The sequence below is a fragment of the Podarcis muralis genome, chromosome 16, assembly GCF_964188315.1.
Source record: "Podarcis muralis chromosome 16, rPodMur119.hap1.1, whole genome shotgun sequence".
In the NCBI taxonomy this organism is placed as follows: Eukaryota; Metazoa; Chordata; class Lepidosauria; order Squamata; family Lacertidae; genus Podarcis; species Podarcis muralis.
Window position 1 is genome coordinate 35,927,339 of NC_135670.1, and position 16,866 is coordinate 35,944,204.

The 16,866-nt window shown below is 45.9% G+C and overlaps 1 protein-coding gene across 4 annotated transcripts in view; it reads right to left on the reverse strand.

The window, feature by feature from the left end:
- GLT1D1 (glycosyltransferase 1 domain containing 1) overlaps positions 1-16,866 on the reverse strand; it is a 55,719-nt gene that overhangs the window by 30,842 nt on the left and 8,011 nt on the right. For 3 of the 4 annotated variants that reach the window (XM_028709672.2, XM_077920844.1, XM_077920847.1), the window contains exons 4-6: positions 15,922-15,973; positions 14,004-14,040; positions 12,145-12,201 (exon numbers count right to left, since the gene is read on the reverse strand). In XM_028709672.2, the coding sequence (XP_028565505.2) occupies positions 12,145-12,201; positions 14,004-14,040; positions 15,922-15,973 (146 nt within the window). The remainder of the gene's footprint in view (positions 1-12,144; positions 12,202-14,003; positions 14,041-15,921; positions 15,974-16,866) is intronic. The other variant, XM_077920846.1, reaches the window with a different exon arrangement.

The window sequence follows — 16,866 nt, forward strand, 5'->3', positions numbered from 1 at the left end:
GAATTCATCCGGACTGTCAACAGCATTAACCCCTGCACATCTGCAGGCCTCTCGCTGTTTAAGATTCTGGGGTTGTAGTCAAGCTCCATTATACAGGTGTATGCAGTGCCGGATTTACGTATAAGCCAAACAAGTTATAGCTTAGGGCCCTATGAGGAAAGGTTACAGCATTTGGGGCTTTTTAGTTTTTTGGGGGGAGGGGAACTAAGGGGGGCATTAATAGTAAGAAACACATTTATGGAGCCCTTCAAGGCATAAAGCCATCAAAGTGGTATACAGAGCAAAAAAAGAAAGCACAGAATAATGCTCTAAGACAGGTATAGGCAACCTCTGGCCCTCCAGATGTTTGGGACTACAGTTCCCATCATCCTTAGCTAACAGGACCAATGGTCAGGGATGATAGAGTTTCCCTATGCCTGCTCTAAGAACAAGAAAATTAATACAACAAGCTCTAAAAGTTTTTTTAAACCATACATACATACAGACTTTAAAAACAAAGAAAGCATTTCATCAAATATAAAACTGATCTTCCACAAATAAGTGGGTTACACCCCAGGGAAAGTTTTCTTAAACAAAGAATCAAAATGTACTCAGTAGGTGCCTGCCAGATTTTGATTAATCACTGATTCCACAGAGCTGGATCTGCAACACTAAAAGCCCAGTTTCTACTACAGTGGTATCTCGGGTTAAAAACTTAATTTGTTCTGGAGGTCTATTCTTAACCTGAAACTGTTCTTAACCTGAGGTACCACTTTAGCTAATGGAGCCTCCCACTGCCGCTGACCTGCTGCCACGCAATTTCTGTTCTCATCCTGAATTAAAGTTCTTAACCCGAGGTACTACAGTATTTCTGGGTTAGCGGAATCTGTAACCTGAAGTGCCTGTAACCCAAGGTACCACTGTACAGGCTAAGCGTACCTCTGAGGGTAATGGTACAATCTGCCCAAAGGCATGCCCATCGCTGTGGTCTAAAACACTGAGCCTCTTGGACTTGCCGATCGGAAGGTCGGTGGTTTGAATCCCCACAACGGGGTGAGCTCCCATTGCTCGGTCCCAGCTTCTGCCAACCTAGCAGTTTGAAAGCACGCCAGTGCAAGTAGATAAACAGGTACCACTGCGGCGGGAAGGTAAACGGCTTTTCCGTGCCCTCTGACTTTCGTCACGGTGTTCTGTTGCGCCAGAAGTGGTTTAGTCCTGCTGGCCACATGACCCAGAAAGCTGTCTGCAGACAAACACCAGCTCCCTTGGCCTGAAAGCGAAATGAGCCCCACAACTCCATAGTCGCCTTTGACTGGACTGAACAGTCCAAGGGTCCTTTACCTTTTGCCTTGCTTGCCGCACTAAAGCTGTACCCACCTCACTCTTTCAAAGCAAAGACTTTGGGTCATGTCTCACATTGCTTAGCTATGCTTATCACCTGATGGCATATCACCCACTGTGCTTTTTAACCCTTGTGTTGTCTATACACAGTACAGATTAAATATTTTGGCAGAAATTCAGAGTCCTAAAGGGTAGATACAAGAGTTGTGGAGGGGTACATTTGACCCCCTGGCCCAAAAGTTCACCACACCTGCATTGCAGGAAGTGGGGAGGAACTTGAGGCGGACATACTATTTCCAGAGGCAGCCCTGAATCTCTGATCACGTATCCCCGCTGTAGAATTTGCTTTGCTTTCTTAGTCTGAATTAAGACATGCAGTATTTGTATGGCTTACTCTGTTCCCGCTGAAAAAGCAGACTTTTACTTTTCCTGGATGTAATCCTCCTCCAAGCTTTGCAAACACAATCAAAATAGTATATCAAGAATAATTCCTATAGGACTGCCGAAATAACACTTTCTACTTTTTTTTTTAAAAAAACGGAAAGTACGGAGTAGAACAGAAGCACCCCTTTTAAAAGGGGCTTTGGAGCAGCACTCTCTTAATGCCATCCCTGCATGCATGCCAAATAATTTTTTTTAAAAAAGAAAAAGTCTGTTTGAGAAATCACAGATAAAACTCTTACAAAGCACTCCTTACAGATCATTAATCTGACTGCGGGCCCTACAGGCTTCCATGCAACTTAGCGATATCAAAGAGAAACTCGCTGCAAGTAAATGGAACTGCTGGGGAGAGATTTATCTTATCTTAAGATAAATCCCATATATATATGTGGGTTTTCTTCTTCTCTCTCTCCCTGTCGGCTTAAAGAAAAGAAAATACAAGATGTTTTGTCCCATTTGAGGTTTTACACAGCGGCTTGCCTTACCATACTCCCGATAAGAGAACATACAAGGTTTCTTAAAAACCAAGAGACATACCCAGCTGCCTAAACAATCGACCCAGGAAGCGGCTGCTGGAGAAAACTGTGGTTTGAGAGCCCTAGCTTCTCTCTATGTATAGGCAATGACCCAGAATAAGGCAGAACAGTGTGAATGTGTGTGTGCAGGACAGGGTGTGCTTATATGTGCTCCGTTGATGTACGCAGGAGGAAGGAAGCCCCCGTGCGAAATGGTTGCCGCCTGTAGTGGAAGATTCGTGCATTAGTGACAAATACCAGATGGTAGGGGAGACCAACCCATCACCTTCAACAGGGTTTTCTGAAGTTCGTTGGGCACCTGGGCGCAAGGCTGGAACCAGGTATCTTGCCTCATGAAGAAAGAGAATAGAAAGTTGGTGGATTCTGCAAGAGAAGCTGCAGAGCTGCTGACACTTACAGCAGCAATACTGCGATGGATTGACCAGTCGGCAGACCTTGGGGTAAAGTTAGCTTCCAGCAGAAGTTCCAGTGGAAGCTCTGAAGGTGAAGCTCAGGAATGCTGGCCATGCAGGGTTCTTTATCAGTCGGAGAGTCCACACTTGTACAGATTTAGAGGCACTTAAGAACATTGGGACGCGGGTGGCACTGTGGTCTAAACCACTTGGGATTGCCGATCAGAAGGTTGGCGGTTCGAATCCCCGCGACGGGGTGAACTCCCAGCTCCTGCCAACCTAGCAGTTCAAAAGCACGTCAAAAAGTGCAAGTAGATAAGTAGATACCGCTCCGGCGGGAAGGTAAACGGCGTTTCCGTGAGCTGCTCTGGTTTCGCCAGAAGCGGCTTAGTCATGCTGCCACATAACCCAGAAAAACTCTTTGAGGACAAACGCCAGCTCCCTCAGCCTGTAAAGCGAGATGAGCACAGCAACCCCAGAGTTGTCTGCGACTGGACTTAACTGTCAGGGGTCCTTTACCTTTACCTTTAAGAACATCAGAATAGGCTGCGGGATCAGGCCAATGGTCCATCTAGTGCAGCAACCTGTTCTCCCCTCCTGCAACTTCCAGCAACTGGCATTTGGGAACTTACATCCAGCTGTGGAGGTAGAGCAGAGCCATCGTGGCCATTGATAACCCTCTCCTTCTCCATGACTTTGTCTAATCCTCTTCTGAAGCCACCCAGGCTGGTGGCCATCACTGCCTCAATGGGGAGCGAGATCCAGAGTTGTCCATGAGCTGCATGAAGAAGTCATTTCTTTTCTCTGTCCTGAACCTTCCAACATTCAGCTTCATTGATGTCTATAGGTTCTAGTTTTATGAGTGAGGGAGGAAAACATCTTCTCAATCCACTTTTTCCATGCCATTCATAATTAAATAAAGACTGTTGGTGGCCAACTCCAAGGCTCCTGCTTGCACTTCTGCATAGTTAAACTGCACTTGGACCAAACAGCCCTTCAGAGATGTATCTGCTTTGTCATGGGTCTTCAACACAGGTTAGGACCAACCAGGGGGTTGCAAGGCCATCCCAGGTAGGTTGCGGCAAGCTGTTTGTGCCATATTGGTCTTTGTGAATCGCCATTTCAGGATTAACAATGTACCTTGTTAGTACCATTAAGTATAAATCAAAAGTGAGCATTTAAAAGTGGATCCCTTGGTGCACATTGGGAGCCAGAGCTGGGTCTTGAGTCTGGACCAGTAGAAGACCTCTGTCCTATGTAACGTGAGACACATGCCGCAGCAGTTTTGGGGGGTTACTGTAGGTTTGAATAGGGAACCTGTGTTCCTCAACGCAACAACCATAATCCTTGACCAGTGGCCGTGCTACCCAGGTCTTCTGGGAGTTGGAGTCCAGCAACATACCCACCTTCTTGCTCAAGAAATAAAACTCTCCCGTTTTAGTTCATTCTTTTCAGCAGCATGGTTCCAAAACCATGTTGATTTTCTAAAGGAAGCTATCCCAGGTCTGATGCATCCCAGGCCTTGCTTGTCTGGGTTTTCTCTTCTTCAGAAGCTGCACAACTCTTGAACCTGATGGCAGGGGTTACATCACCTCTCTGTTCCTGTGTTCTGTTCCCTTTGAACCACCCTGAGCCTTTCATTCCTCCTTAAAGAAACAGGCCCTTTCATCTCCCTTCTAACATTTCAAAGTGTTCACTGAACATCTACAAAAGTGAGAGGAGGGCACCTTGCTGAGAATTCTACCTTGGACCATGTCGGTTGTTTTATGTTCTGGTGTTTTCAAGCTCCAAAAGACTCCCCACCACCCCACCCCCGGCAGTACCAAAATAAGCTTTTTGATCAATTTCTCATAAGATTTCCTTCCACTTCTAAAACTTGGGTCCTTCCATTACATGGTTGGGAAAAGTCATACTTATGGGAGATTGCTGTGACCATTTTAGGTGCTGCAAACTGGGACTTCTTGAGAGGTTTGACACATTTATGAAGGAAAGAACATAAGAAAAGCTGGCAGAATCAGTCCAGGGCCCCATCTAGTCCAGCATCCTCATCTTAACAGTGGGCTGGGCTGGAACATAAAGCATACTTAAGAAGACTGAAAACACATCAGAGCTCACACATTTCCCCCAGCAATTAAGATCTTTAAAGCTTAAAGGCCCAAAGATCCTTCAACAGGTTGTTGTTGTTGTTTAAGGAGAATGAACTTGAAGACAAACAAAGGATCATTCCAGGTTCTATGTCAAAATGAACTTAAAAGTAAAGGTAAAGGTAAAGGTACCCCTGCCCATATGGGCCAGTCTTGCCAGACTCTGGGGTTGTGTGCCCATCTCACTCAAGAGGTCGGGGGCAGGTGCTGTCCGGAGACACTTCCGGGTCACGTGGCCAGCGTGACGAAGCTGCATCTGGCGAGCCAGCGCAGCACACAGAACGCCGTTTACCTTCCCGCTGGTAAGCGGTCCCTATTTATCTACTTGCATCCAGGGGTGCTTTTGAACTGCTAGGTTGGCAGGCGCTGGGACCGAACGACGTGAGCGCACCCCGCTGCGGGGATTCGAACCGCCGACCTTTCGATTGGCAAGTCCTAGGCTTTTACCCACAGCGCCACCCACGTCCCAAAAATGAACTTAATTCATGGCAATAACAGGAGCTGCTTTCGGGTGAGGTTCAGAGATTGCTGAACTAATTCAGTGAACTTCATTTAAACCGAACTAATTCATTCCAGTATCGACGACATTGCCACCATGCAGAAGTCTAAGGTGTCTATACCTGCATGCAAACCCCTGCCTCTCTCCATCCCTCACCCAGGTGAGCAAGAGACACCACTGTGGTGGAGCCGTGGCCTGAGATGAGTCTCCAGGACTTGAAAGAAAAACATGGAGGGCTGAATTGAGCTCCCGGGCCCCAGGTTGCCCACTCCTGGGTCTACACTACCAATGTCTCTCCAGGGTTTCAGACAAGGAGAATGTTCCAACGCAACCTGGAGAGGCCTGGTATGCAAAGTAGCTGCTCTACCTGCCAGGTAACAGAAAAGCCACATGAATCTGATGATCATGCCTTTCATCTATAAGTAATTTAGAAGGCCAACATGCCCTCAGACAGCTCTGTGTTTATTTTTGCTGTATGCGGTGCCACTGGAAGTAATATATGCACATTTGGGATCTCCCCACCCCCACAAACCCCTGCACCCTTTTCTCCGCTCTTCTGTTGCTGGTTCCTTTAATCACACAAAACAGCCAGATTCGGGATCCAATCATCATCCAGGCAGAGCTCCCCAGAGACAAATCATCCAGCTTCTGAAAATTATCCATTTTTATTCTTTTCGTTCCCAGACACGCGCTATGATTTACTGGGAACGAAATAACCTCACAATGCTTCTGAATAAGAAGCATTTAAGAATTGGACACTGCTTCTGAATAATGACACACATTTGCCGCCGTGATAAAGCAATTGAGCACTCGCAGTTCATTCGTAATGGAAAGGAGGTTGCACACTCTGTGAGCCGGGATTGATGAGTGGGCTGCTAAAATGTTTTTCCTTTAAACTTCCCCAGAGTGAAATACTGAAAATCGCCCTCGCAGCCCTAGCCAATCCTCTGCTGATGGCAAGAGAATCATTCGCTAGTTCGTTGTCGTTTCGGGTGAGGAGGCCTTGCTGAAATAAACCAGTATTTCAGACTTCATTTTTTGAGCTGCCGTTTATGCTCCGCTGTTTTTCCATGACGAAACTCAAGGCGGCATCCCCAGCAGTTTTGCACTGACATCGACCAGATCTAGGCGGCTGCACCATTCCTGCCCACCTGGCCACGCCCTGGGGAACTATGACCCAATGCCTGGATTATCGCATCTGACCTGATAAAATTCTGTGTGCTTGAGCCCAGACAACAACAAAAACCACGTAGGACCACTACATTGTGGTAGGGAAACTTGTTAATCGACAAGTTGGAGCAAGCTTGTTTTCCCCTGCTCTGGAGGGGAGGACAAGAACCAATGGCTTCAAGGTCCAAGAAAGGAGATTCGACTAAACACCAGGAAGAACTTATTGACAGTAAGAGCTGTTCAATAGTGGAATGGACTCCCTTAGGAGGTGGTGGTCTTCATCCATTGGATGGCCACCAGCCTTGGGTGGTTTAGTTGAGATTCCTGCATTGGACTAGAGGACCCTTGATGGTTCACAAGTATAAAAACCAGTGACACAAACATCATGAGATAAATCACCCAAATTAAAAGGCACTATAAAACAATCTCATTAAAATAACAAGGTAATTAAAATAGGAGAGTTGGGGGAGAGATTAAAGGAATGGTCAACCCTTTGGCCATACTGGCTAAGTGGGTCATGGGAGTTGGAGTCCTACAAGATCTGGAGGTCCCCATTTCTGCCCTAAACAATTTAGATTCACGTTATACGAGCACTGTGCTCAGCTACGAAATTTATTATTTTTATATGGCTTAGTTTTATTGGAATAAAATGTTTTGGCTTTAATGTTTTATGTATGTACATTAGATGCCTCGGGAGGGCTTCAGGGAAGCAGAGAAATTTGGGAGGGAAATATGATTACTTTAATAAAAAGATGCTGCCAACTTGTCAAAGCTAAGTTAGTTAGTGCCTGGATTGTGCCTTAATATAATTTCCCCTCCAGAAGAGCTTTGGCTCAGTGGGAGAGTGTTTGCTTTGTACGAAGAAGGTCCCATGCTTAATCTCCAGGCAGCACTGAGAAAAATTCCTGCCTGGAACCCTGGAGAACCTGTGCTAGTCCACAGCAGACCAGGGCTGAGGAACCTGTGGCCTTCCAATTTTAGATTAGAGCTCCTGTCATCTGTGATCATCGGCCAGGGCCCCTGGGGCAGATGGGTGTTGGAGTCCCATACCACCACTGGTGCAGAACATCCTATGCTAGATGGATTAGTGGTCTAACTAAGTTCTGGTTTTGACCTTTAAAGCCCTATGCGGCCTAGGACCCACGTACCTACAGGACCGCCTCTCCTGGTATGCCCCACGGAGGACCTTAAGGTCCACAAATGACAACACTTTGGAGGTCCCAAGTCGCAAGGTGGTTACGTTGGTCTCAACTAGGGCCAGGGCCTTTTCAGTACTGGCCCCGACTTGGTGGAACACTCTATCACAAGAGACTAGGGCCTTGCGGGACTTGACATCTTTCCACAGGGCCTGCAAGACAGAGCTGTTCCGCCTGGCCTTTGGTTTGGACTCAGTCTGGCCCTTGTTTCCCTCCCCTTATGGTTTTGATTTATGGGCTACTTTTAAAATAAGGCTGCATTTTAAATTGGTCCCTCCCATTATGTTTTTTACTGTAATTTTACTGAGCCCAGCTCTGGCTGGGGAGGGTGGGGTATAAATAAAATTTATGATTATTATTATTATTAGGGAGTGCCCCATGTTCCCATTAGAGACTCTCATATGTGCCACCTCTACGGAAGAAAAGTTGGGAGATCTCTGTGGCTGCACTTATATTATGGAACTCATTGCATGGGGAGGCTGGACTACCCCCACGGCCTCTTCCTGGTGTTTCACTATACGGCAAAATGTAGGGCATATTCACTGGGGGTGCATAGCACAGGTGGGTGTGAATAGAAGTAAATGTGGCCACTTGTACTGGGGCACACAAACAGGTAAAAAGGTAAAGGATCCCTGACAGTTAAGTCCAGTTGTGAACGACTCTGGGGTTGCGGCGCTCATCTCGCTTTACTGGCAAGGGAGCCGACGTTTGTCTGCAGTTTTTCCGGGTCATGTGGCCAGCATGACTAAGTTGCTTCTGGCGAAACCAGAGCAGCGCATGGAAATGCCATATACAGTGGTACCTCGGGTTACATACACTTCAGGTTACATACGCTTCAGGTTACACACCCAGAAATAGTGCTTCAGGTTAAGAACTTTGCTTCAGGATAAGAACAGAAATCGGGCTCTGGCGGCGCGGCAGCAGCAGGAGGCCCCATTAGCTAAAATGGTGCTTCAGGTTAAGAACAGTTTCAGGTTAAGAACGGACCTCCGGAACGAATTAAGTACTTACCCTGTACCTTCCCGCCAGAGCGGTACCTACTTATCTACTTGTTGACGTGCTTTCGAACTGCTAGGTTGGCAGGAGCAGGGACAGAGCAATGGGAGCTCACCCTGTCGCGGGGATTCAAACTGCCGACCTTCTGATTGGCAAGCCTTAGGCTCAGTGGTTTAGACCACAGTGCCACCTGCATCCCACACAAACAGGACATGTGCACAAATCTCCACGGCCACCCCAACATTGTGTCTACTTTCTGCCCCTACTTCTAAAGTTAGCTCAGCCTCCAGGGAGAGTCTCATAGCATAGACTATAAATTGAGGGTAGCCCACACAGAGCCTTCCAAATGTTGTTGGGACTACACGCCTATTGTCCACCATCCAGGGAAGACCTGGGATAGCATAATGCTCTTAATCTCAGGGTCCTGGGTTTGAGCCCCACGTAGCACCAAAGATTCCTACGCTGCAGGGGTCAAACTAGATGACCCCCTTGGTCCCTTTGAACTTGACAATTCTATGATTCTAAGGCCACAACTGGCCGTTGTAAACAAGGCTGATAGGAGTTCTAAGCCCAACAACATGTGGAGGGCACCATGTTGACTACCGCGGCAATAAATGACTGAAACATGGACCAAGCAAGCCCTATCGATTCATACTGACGCATCGCCTCTCCGCCCCCTCAGAAATCATTATTTCATCTAGGCCTTCTTGGAAAGGTTGCGTGGAGATTATTCAGACTAGTGAGTGAACTCCCTTCAGTTTGCAGACACATACATTTCAGGGAGGATTTTATCTATTTATGCTTTTTTAAAAAGCTACACCATTTCTATTTTTTAAAGAAATCGCTGGATGAAAAGCTGGCACCAGCTCACGCTCCCTCCCTCCCTCCCGACACTATTTTCACTGTGGTTTAGAGGGAGAAAAATCAATTTCCGCCATTGCTAGTTGGAGCTGTCGTGGACTCAGAAGAGACGGCCTCTGTTTAGCTTTCAATTCAGGCTCTCTCAAAAGGAGCTTTGTTTTGCGCTACTTAAATGAAGGTTATGGACATTAATTATGAAAACTCGGGATGAAAAGAAGGAGAAGAAGGGAATTCTAACTAGGGGCCTGAAAAGATCCATTCAGAAACAAGTTTTCAATTTGTTTCGCCAATTTAGCTGGCCTACACAGGGGTAATAGCAAAGTTTAGACCCATTCGCGCAGCCCAGGAACCACACTGGGACTTGAGACCCTGTTTCCTGTCCTGGACTTTGCACAACCGGCTCTAACCCTGTCACCACCTGTGCATTCAAGGATTTGGCACCTGTACTGGATGCAGAAGGGTAGTGGGAGACACCAGCTGGGCAACCCCCAAGGGGGAGGAAGAAGAAGAGGAGGAGGAGGAGGAGGAGTTTGGATTTGATATCCCGCCTTTCACTCTCCTTAAGGAGTCTCAAAGCGGCTAACAATATCATTTCCCTTTCTCCCCCACAACAAACACTCTGTGAGGTGAGTGAGGCTGAGAGACTTTAAGAGAAGTGTGACTGGCCCAAGGTCACCCAGCAGCTGCATGTGGAGGAGCGGAGACGCGAACCCGGTTCACCAGATTATGAGTCCGCTGCTCTTAACCACTACACCACTGCTGGCTTCTCTGGAAGAAGGTACAGAGCCGGGTGTTGGTGGTGGGGTGACAATGAGTGGTCAGAGGGAGAAGACTGGGAGGAGGAGATGTCGGAAGCCGAAGAGGGAACAGTTTAGTTAGCAGGAAAAAGCTGTGGCAGAAGCGGAGGCTGGAGAGCAGGGGTGCCAAGAGGCAGAGATCAGAACAAACACAAACCCCTGTGTTGCAAAATGTGACCATCTACAAAAATGCAAACGCAACACGCTGGCCAATAACTGTTAGTAAATATATAATCGGTATGTCGTCATTCAAAATATATGAATAAGCCACTTCAAAACAATATATATATATCATACAACATATCTCACAAAATATACAAGTAACTGCAAGTTGTTATGTGTATCAAAGAAAGATTCAAACCACCAAGGAATAGCGAGGAACACCAAACTGTCTCTCAAAGGAAGACGTCTCTCAAAAGTCTCAAAGGAAGACTGATCCACTAGTATGATCTTCACTAGTATGTATATTTCACTGATAATTATTCGCTGATGAAGACTTCATTCCGAAACAGTTGAACTATTCCGGATGCACTGTCCTTTTGAGACTTTTGTGAGACGTCTTCCTTTGAGTTATCTCCCGCTTGGACTACTGCAATGCACTCTACGTGGGGCTACCTTTGAAGGTGACCCGGAAACTGCAATTAATCCAGAATGCGGCAGCTAGACTGGTGACTGGGAGTGGCCGCCAAGACCACATAACACCAGTTCTGAGAGACCTGCATTGGCTCCCAGTACATTTCCAAGCACAATTCAAAGTGTTGGTGCTGACCTTTAAAGCCCTAAATGGCCTTGGTCCAGTATACATGAAGGAGCGTCTCCACCCCCATCGTTCAGCCCGGACACTGAGATCCAGCCCTGAGGGCCTTCTGGCAGTTCCCTCATTGCGAGGTTACAGGGAACCAGACAGAGGGCCTTCTCGGTAGTGGCGCCCACCCTGTGGAACACCCTCCCTTCAAATGTGAAGGAAATAAGCAGCTATCCTATCTTTAAAAGACATCTGAAGGCAGCCCTGTTCTGGGAAGTTTTTAATATTTAATGCTGTATTGTTTTTAACACTCGATTGGAAGCCGCCCAGAGTGGCTAGGGAAACTAAGCCAGATGGGCAGGGTATAAATAATAAATTATTTATTTATTTATTTATTATTATTATTATTATTATTACTGAGAGATGGTTTGGCGTTCCTCGCTATTCATTGGTTGTCTGAATCTTGGTTTGACTCTGATACACATAACAACTTGCAGTTACTTGTATATTTTGTGAGATGTGTTGTATGATATATATATATATTGTTTTGAAGCAGCTTATTCGTATATTTTGAATGACGTCATACCGATTATATATTTACTAACAGTTATTAGCCAGCGTGTTGCGCTTGCATTTTTGTAAAGAGGCAGAGATCAGGCAGGCTGCTGAAGAAGCCAGGGGGTCTCCCTCTCCTGCTGCAACCAGCTCCCCACTAGTCTCTGAGAACCTGAAGAGGTATGAAGAGGGTGGAGAAGAGACAGACAAGGTGTCAGAGTCTCAGACTGCTTGGGAAGGACTTGGGGGACGAGGAGACTTGGAGAGTGGTGGGAAGGCAGGGACCTTCAGTCCTTGCAACTGCCTCCTTGGGACAAGATCTACTGGGAAGAGTTCTGTGCTCACTAGGCCTGAGCTGTTTCGTTTTTCGAATAAAACTTTGCTGACACCTTGTGAGTCATTGCTGACCTGCTCCCAGCACTTGCCCTGACACAAGGACAGATAGGACAGAGCAAGGAGACTGGGAATGGGGTTGGTTTGCTTTCTTTTTACCTTCAGACTGCAGAAATCTCTTCCAGTTGAAAGAAGCGTTGCAGGTGGTCACAATTCCTGATAATAATTATAAAAACAAGCAGATGTGCATTAAATAGTTCACGGAAAGCAATCCACGGCAGGCAAGCTTCATCCATTTTAGTGGCATTCCTCTTCCCTTCCAGAAACCGTTCAATGCGCTGGGGCTTGTAGATAAGAGTTGGGGAACCAGTATCCCTCCAGAGCCTGTTGCACTCCCAACTCCCATCAGCCCTAGCTAACATGACCAATGGTCAAGGATGATGGCAGCTGCAATCCAGCCACATCTGGAAGAAGCCACGCTGGCTGTCCTTGCCAATCGCTACTCTTTCAAATGCATGAAGATGGGGATTTCATTGTCACTAAAATCAGAAATGCTATTCCAGCCATCGACAGAGGCATCCTTAACACCTCCTCTCTTCATGACACCTTTTATGTGAGCAGCTATTACAGCATCCCCTAGAGGCAGAGTTCAGGGGTGGGGAACACTTTTCAGCCCTGAGGGCTGAATTCTGCTCTGGGAAACCTTGCAAGGGCCACATGTATGCCAGCGGTAAGCGTGGCCAAAGGCAAATGTGGGTGGAGCAACAGGCACAAACTTCACCTTTATACAAGGGGCTAGCTTCTACAGTGGAACTTCAACTTACATACGCCTTGTTTCGCGGATGTTTCAAGTTGTGTCCGTGGCAAACCTGGAAGTAAACACCGGGTTTGCTGCGATTCGATTCTGCCATTTGTGTGTGCACAGAAGCAGCTGCCGCCGTCTGCGCGCACACACAAGACGCCTCTTCTAGCGTACCATTTCGACCAGCAGGTGGACCTCCGGAATGGATTATGTGCGTAAGTAGAGGTTCCACTGTTCAGGCATCTACAAACCCCTCTCTAGCCTCTATCCACGCAAGCAAAAGGCCCAATAAGAGTTCAAGGACATTTCTCACCCAGGCAAAAACACTCAAGGGGGTGTGAAGATGGCCATGATTTCACCATATGGAATGCAGATATAAAATTTACAGCATGTTATGGTCTAAGAGAAAATTATATGAAAATGATATCTCGACGGTATCTAACACCAAGTAAATTGGCAAAAATGTATAAATCAAAATCAAATAAGTGTAGGAAATGTAAAGAGAAAGAAGGTTCTTTTCATAATATGTGGTGGTCTTGTAGCAAGGTTAAACCTTACTGGGGAATGATATATAATGAATTGAAAAAGATATTTAAAATAACATTTGTAAAAAAAACAAAAACCAGAAGCTTTCCTTTTGGGAATTATATAGACAGAACTACCCAAACTGTACAGAAAGTTATTAATATATGCGACTACAGCGGCAAGAATGTTACTTGCCCAAAACTGCAAGGAAGAAGTCCCAGCGAAAGAAGAATGGATACAAAAACTTATGGAATACGCAGAAATGGTGAAACTTACCAGAAAAATAAGAAATCAAGATAACAAACTTTTTTTATAAAAGAATGGAAATGGTTTATTGAATATTTACAAACAAACTGTAAACAGATAAGAACGTTGGCAGGATTATTGTAATAGCCTGCAGTTTGATAAGAGTATATATTTAAAGTAGATGAATAAATGATCAAATTAAGTTAATTTGGATATGCAGAAAATATTAAAAATAATTTTATGGAACCGCAGAAAGAGGGGGAAGGAAGTCAAGTTTTGAAATGTTAAAATGACTGTAAAATTTGTATAAAACTGAAAATCATTTTATACACACACACACACACACACACACACACACATAACTAATAAGAAGATGGCCATGATTCATAAACCCCACCCATGACATACTTTATCTCTGCAGAAATAGGAAACTTAGAACACTTACCTTGAGCTTGAACATATATTTTGTTCCTGGCACGAGGCTTAAAAACAGAGGCATTAAGGGAAAGCAAGTTAGTTTAACTGAGCAAAGCAAAGGCAAGAAAATATTTACAGTACACATACACACACACACACGAAATGGTTGTGTTTCAGAAACCACTCTCCCTAAAACACCTGCAGGAGGAGATTAAGATGCAGCACTTTAAAATGGTTGCTTTCTTTACCTCCCTCTGCAACGGAGATGCTGGCTTCCTGCTCAGAGCATTTTTCAATTGTCAATGTGACAACATCAGATATTGTTAGGAGCAGGGCTTTTTCCAGAGTGGCCCCGAGGCTGTGGTGGAGGTTGTTCCGAAGTACTTTTGCTATTTTTCTAATATTTTCCCTATCCATCCCCCAAACATCTGGTGGCTACTTTTAAGAATGTGGGACTACGTTCTACCAAAACAAGAGATAATTTTCATTCGTGATATTTTTCATATTTTACGATTGCACATTGATACAATATGTGAACGGCCTAAGGGAGGATTTCACTCTTGAAAGGTGCTATAGATCTTTTGTTTTTAAAGTTAGAAATTGTGAGGGTTTTACCCTTAAAGATGAGGTATAAAATATTCAGATGAAATATAAAAAATAAGCCAACCAGACCTCCAAAAATGTAGCTCACCATTGGCTTCAGAATGTTGACAGTGAAAACTTTGCAGGGGTCACCAACCTGGTACCCACAGAATGTGCCCCACAGAGGCCTTCCATCCACCCAAAGGGTGCCCCCCCCATGCTAAAATGAGTCACGAAAGAAGCATTCTGCTGCGGCCAACTAAATAAGCTGAAATGGCTGCTTGGTTGTGTTGTGAATATGTGTGCAGCAACCAAGACGGCTCCTCTGGTTTGCACACAGGTCAGAAAGGTTTGTTGACCCCCTGTAAGTGCATCCCAAAGAAGAGAATTTCAAACAGGTTTGGCTCCTTCTAGAAAGGAGCGCCAGAGCAAGCTCAGGAGCAGGGGAGAACGGGAAGCTTGAAAAAGAACTTTACTTGCTATTTATGGTCTCCATCAACCAATTTTGTAATTTGACACAGTTACCAGCTTAGCTCAAAAGCAGCCCTTAAAAAATAAATGCTAACATACCAGCAACATTTCATAGCATCCACTAGCAAGTGTCTGTTGCACAGAGAAAGATGGTGTTTGTGTGTGTGTGTGTGTGTGTGTGTGTGTGTGTGTGTGTATCCTCTTGGAAGGAGTGGGAGGTGGGGAATAAAACAAGAAGAAATAATGAAGGTTGCAGTTTGATGGATAGAGGACGGTTGCCAACAAAAGGAGGCGTAATTTGTGTTGAAGGCAGAGAATCATAGAGGAAGAGTGTACTTATCTGGAGTAGGGTTTTTCGACTGTATCAAAATAAATTAAAGCCCTGTCTGTGATTGCTATCAAATACTGTGTTTATATGGAAAGTAAATCTGCCTTCTCTAGGGCTCTCTAAACCAAATCCCTCTTTATGTCAGGCATGTTTTATAGCCACTGCATACAAAAGCCAGTAGACCAGTCAAGAGGCAACCCTAAACCTCAGTTTGATGTTGTGTACCTGAAGAGCCATGAGCCTCAGACATGTTCACCCTGGCATGATCGCCTTGGCTTGCTCTAGATGGCTCTTGGGCCCCCTTCCAACTCTCCACTTCTACAATTCCAAGTCTGCGTAGACAACTCTAGATGAACCTGTGGTCTTCACGGTATTGCTCTGCTTCCAGCAACCAGCAGCAACCATTTTCTCCACGAGGAGCCACCCATCCATCTGACCAGGTGGCCAACACCCAAGGATGATGGGAGTTGTAGTCCAGCAACAGCTGAGGGCCACAGAGTCCCCACAAACCCACATTTTAGGGCAACGCTCTGGAGATATGACTGAAAACGCCAGAATTACGTACCCAATGCACTGCAGCTGCTTCCTTCATTGACTCTGTGAAGGATACTGCAAACCTAGAGGCATTAAGAATAAAGGGAGGTCAAATCAGGACCCAATGATTTAGACCAGAGCTGTCCAAACTGTTTGTCGTGACACGTTAGTGTGTCGGCTGCAGTGTGTAGTTGTGTTGCGCGAACACTTCCCACGCTCCTCCCAGGGCTGGAAAGGGGTTAGTTTAACCTCCGGTTTGCTAGTAAAACTGAATTAAAAAGGTAAAGGGACCCCTGACTATTAGGTCCAGCCGTGACCGACTCTGGGGTTGCAGCACTCATCTCGCTTTATTGGCTGAGGGAGCCGGCGTACAGCTTCCGGGTCATGTGGCCAGCATGACTAAGCCGCTTCTGGCGAACCAGAGCAGTGCACAGAAACGCCATTTACCTTCCCGCCGGAGTGGTACCTATTTATCTACTTGCACTTTGATGTGCTTTCGAACTGCTAGGTTGGCAGGAGCAGGGACCGAGCAATGGGAGCTCACCCCGTCGTGGGGATTCAAACTGCCGACCTTCTGATCGGCAAGTCCTAGGCTCTGTGATTTAACCCACAGCACCACCCGCGTCCCAAAAAACTAAATTACTGTGACACAAAATGATGCATATCTAAAAAGTGTGTCACCAACATGAAAAGTTTGGAAAGCTCTGTTTTAGACACTCACACTTGTATACAAACTTCTCTTTTGCCTTCCTCATTATTTCATATGTTCTTTACCTTCTACTGGCATTCCTCTTTTTATTTCGCTTGTGTTTTGCGTAAGGGCAGGGCAAGAGCCATAGCTCAGGGGCAAAACACCTGTCTTGCATGTAGGAAGTCCCAGGTTCATTTCCCAATGGAATTTGCTGCTGGGGCTGGGAAAGATTTTCTGCTGGAAACCCTGCCAGTCCGTGTAGGCAATCCAGTGGTACCTCGGGTT